The sequence below is a fragment of the Oryctolagus cuniculus genome, chromosome 1 (genome assembly GCF_964237555.1).
Source record: "Oryctolagus cuniculus chromosome 1, mOryCun1.1, whole genome shotgun sequence".
Classification (NCBI taxonomy): domain Eukaryota; kingdom Metazoa; phylum Chordata; class Mammalia; order Lagomorpha; family Leporidae; genus Oryctolagus; species Oryctolagus cuniculus.
This window is the reverse complement of record NC_091432.1, coordinates 60991409-60994976: the sequence shown is the minus strand read 5'-3', so window position 1 is coordinate 60994976 and position 3568 is coordinate 60991409. Positions and strand designations below refer to the sequence as shown.

At 39.2% G+C, this 3568-nt stretch overlaps 1 protein-coding gene across 1 annotated transcript; it reads left to right on the top strand.

Annotated features, from left to right (window-relative positions):
* Positions 1-1122: 1122 nt before the first annotated feature.
* Positions 1123-2085, top strand: LOC100351635 (olfactory receptor 52N2-like). The gene has a single exon (XM_008265074.3). It carries the CDS (start codon positions 1123-1125, stop codon positions 2083-2085), a length of 963 nt encoding a protein of 320 aa, XP_008263296.3.
* Positions 2086-3568: the final 1483 nt, after the last annotated feature.

Genomic DNA, 3568 nt, shown 5'->3' with positions numbered 1-3568 from the left:
TTTATATATCATTCTGAATGACATAGATATATGAAGAGAGTTAATAGAAAGTATGAGAATTATTTAGAGCTTGACAACATCATTGGACAAATATAAATATTATTAAAACTTGTTATGTTTTCCAGCAATAAACAGATTTCATGAAAAATGAGTAGGGCCATGCTTTTTAAATTGTAACTTCTGTAACATTCTGACCTCTCACATCTTTCCTGGATTATTTCGACCTGAAAAGCCACACACGAGAAGTTTAGATTTGTATGTGGTTGAAATTGAACCCCACAATAGATTGTGCAATAAGTAGGTGCACTGGGGCCGGTGCTGTGGGCAAAACCACCTCCTGCAGTGCCAGCATCCCATAAGGGCACTGGTTCAAGTTCTGGCTGCTCCTCTTTCAATCCAGCTCCCTGCTATGGCTTGAGAAAGCAGTAAAAGATGGCTCAAGTCCTTGGGCCCCTACACCTGCATGGGAGACCTGGAGGAAACTCCTGACTCCTGGCTTCGGATCGGTGCAGCTTTGGCAGTTGCAGCTATCTAGGGAGTGAACCAAGGGATGGAAGACTTTCTCTCTCTCTTTCTTTCTCTCTCTCTCTCTCTCTCTCTCTCATTCTCTCTCTCTCCCTCTCTGTAACTCTGCCTTTCAAATAAATAAATAAGTCTTAAAAATAAGTAGATGTACACATAATTTAATTGGCTATAATATAATGGACACAATTGAAAAAACTTCTTAAGTACAGAGAAATTTTGTGCGGAGTTGAGAGAACAAATGATATTTAACAAAGTCCATAATCTGGAAATTGATTGAAAGGATAGGATCACACATTAGTGAATGGCCTGGGCATATGTGCAGATATGTAACAGTAGTGCTTATGGCATAAAACCAAGTCAGGACAGAGCCTGCGTACCATATTTGCCTTGTGTTTGCATATGTTTCATTCAGAACAGGTTTAGGACCATTCAGTAGGATTGCAGAACATAGGCTGGATACAAAGTGATATATTTCCATTTATTTGATGCAAAATACTTGTTCAGCTTTTGTGCCTGGATGAAAATAATCTCAATATTCTCTTCTTGTACAGAACATTTTACTGGTACAGAAAATAGCATGTTTTCTAATTGACAATCATGCATGAAACAAACAGCTCCAGTCTGACACCAAGATATTTTATCCTTAATGGGATTCCTGGTCTAGAAGCTGCACATATCTGGATCTCCTTGCCATTCTGTTTCATGTACATTATTGCTGTCACAGGGAACTGTGTGCTTCTCTACCTCATCAGCCATGAAGAGGCCCTGCACCGCCCCATGTACTACTTCCTAGCCTTGCTGTCCCTTACAGATGTTACCGGGTGTACTACATTTGTTCCCAGTATGTTATGTATCTTTTGGTTCAATTTCAAGGAGATTGACTTTAATGCTTGTCTTGCACAGATGTTTTTCATCCACACGCTAACAGGCATGGAGTCTGGGGTGCTCATGCTCATGGCTCTGGACCGCTATGTGGCCATCTGCTACCCTCTTCACTATTCTACCATCCTCACCAATACTGTAATTACTAAAGCTGGGCTCGTCACCTTCATGCGAAGTGTGTTGCTCATGATTCCATTTACTTTCCTCATTAAGCGTCTTCCCTACTGCAGAGGCAACCTCATCCACCACACCTATTGTGACCATATGTCTGTGGCCAAACTATCTTGCGGCAATGTCAAGATGAATGCTATCTATGGTCTCATAGCTGCCGTGTTGATCGGGGGATTTGATATGTTCTGTATTTCCATGTCTTACACCATGATTGCTCGTGCTGTAGTGAAACTTTCATCTGCAGACGCTCGCCACAAAGCTTTCAGTACCTGCACATCACACATATGTGCCATCATCATCACTTATGTCCCAGCCTTCTTCAACTTCTTCACTCACCGCTTTGGGGGACACACCATACCTCACCATGTCCACATTTTTATAGCTAACTTGTACCTGTTGCTGCCTCCCACATTGAATCCAATTGTCTATGGAGTGAAGACCAAGCAGATCCGTGAAAAGGTGATAAAATTGTTTTTTAGAGAGAAAAAGATGTTGAGTATGAGATAAATCAATGATATATTATTCTGCATTTAATATAAAAATAGATAAACTTAGAGGAGACTCAATACAAAACACAAAAACCATGATCTCAAGAGAAAATATTTGTGAATAATCTGACATAAAATTCAAGAGACAATAATCCAAATGTTTAATTCCACTAATTTGATAGAAAGTTAATTTCTCTACTTTGATAGAAAAATAAAAGAGACAGGAAACTATTAAACTCATTACATAATATAACATTAGTCGGACCTTCAGGAATGTACACACAAAATTGGATATTTAGGTTATACAATTTCAAAGAAACTATTCATGCTTATTTCACTTTGGACTATGCATTGTGAGGAATACACACATAAGAACAGAGTGTCAGATAGCCTAGAGAGACTCCAGAAGAGTGCACATAAGCAAATTGTCTCAGTGTTACAGAAAAGCATGAAACACTTCCCCAGAATGTCAGTGCTGAATTTAAGGGCCCTACCATCCTCTTGTTCTCAGTTTATGTGTAACTACTATAGCTTTGCCTGCTCATTTATCTTTGATACTGTGCTGCCTGAGTAATCATTTGGATTCATATGAACATATCCATGCTTACACGAAAGATGAGGTAAATATGATTACTAGAATTCATCACAATCTGGGACATATGATTTGGAGTTAATAACAACAAGAATTTTGAACAACTTATTGGATATTGTTTGCTGTTAGAGGAGAGGATTTATAAGTAGAAGAAAGGATATGTGAAGAAAATCTATATATTTTTCCAAGCATGGATGCCACTTCTTGACTGCTTTATTTGACTTTAATGTAGAGAGAGAAACACTACAGTGCTCAGGAATAATTAGATTTCTGGAAATAACAGAGAAAAAAGAAAGGGATGTGAAATGTTGAATGTGATGTTAAGAAATAGTAAGATTAAATAAAAAGTGAGAAAAAAGAACATAACTTAAGAGATATTTGTAGCAGTATATAGAATATGATGAGGAAATGGATATAAATGCATAAGTAGGAATGCATATTAATGATATTGCTGAAAATTGTATTCTTGGCTGGCGCCACGGCTCAATAGGCTAATCCTCCACCTGCGGTGCCGGCACACCGGGTTCTAGTCTCGGTCGCTCCTCTTCCTATCCAGCTCTCTGCTGTGGCCCAGGAGTGCAGCGGAGGATGGCCCAAGTCCTTGGGCCCTGCACCCGCATGGGAGACCAAGAGAAGCACCTGGCTCCTGCCTTCGGATCAGCGCGGTGCACCGGCCGCAGCGGCCATTTGGGGGGTGAAACAATGGAAGGAAGACCTTTCTCTCTGTCTCTCTCTCTCACTGTCCACTCTGCCTATCAAAAAAAAAAAAAAAAAAAAAAAAAAAAAGAAAATTGTATTCTTATCTTCTAATATGGAGGATATATTTTCATATCATGTTATATATGGTTCAGTGGCTCTGAAATACATTAATCATGTATTTGCTATGTAATTTCAACTTCGTTAGAAGGAA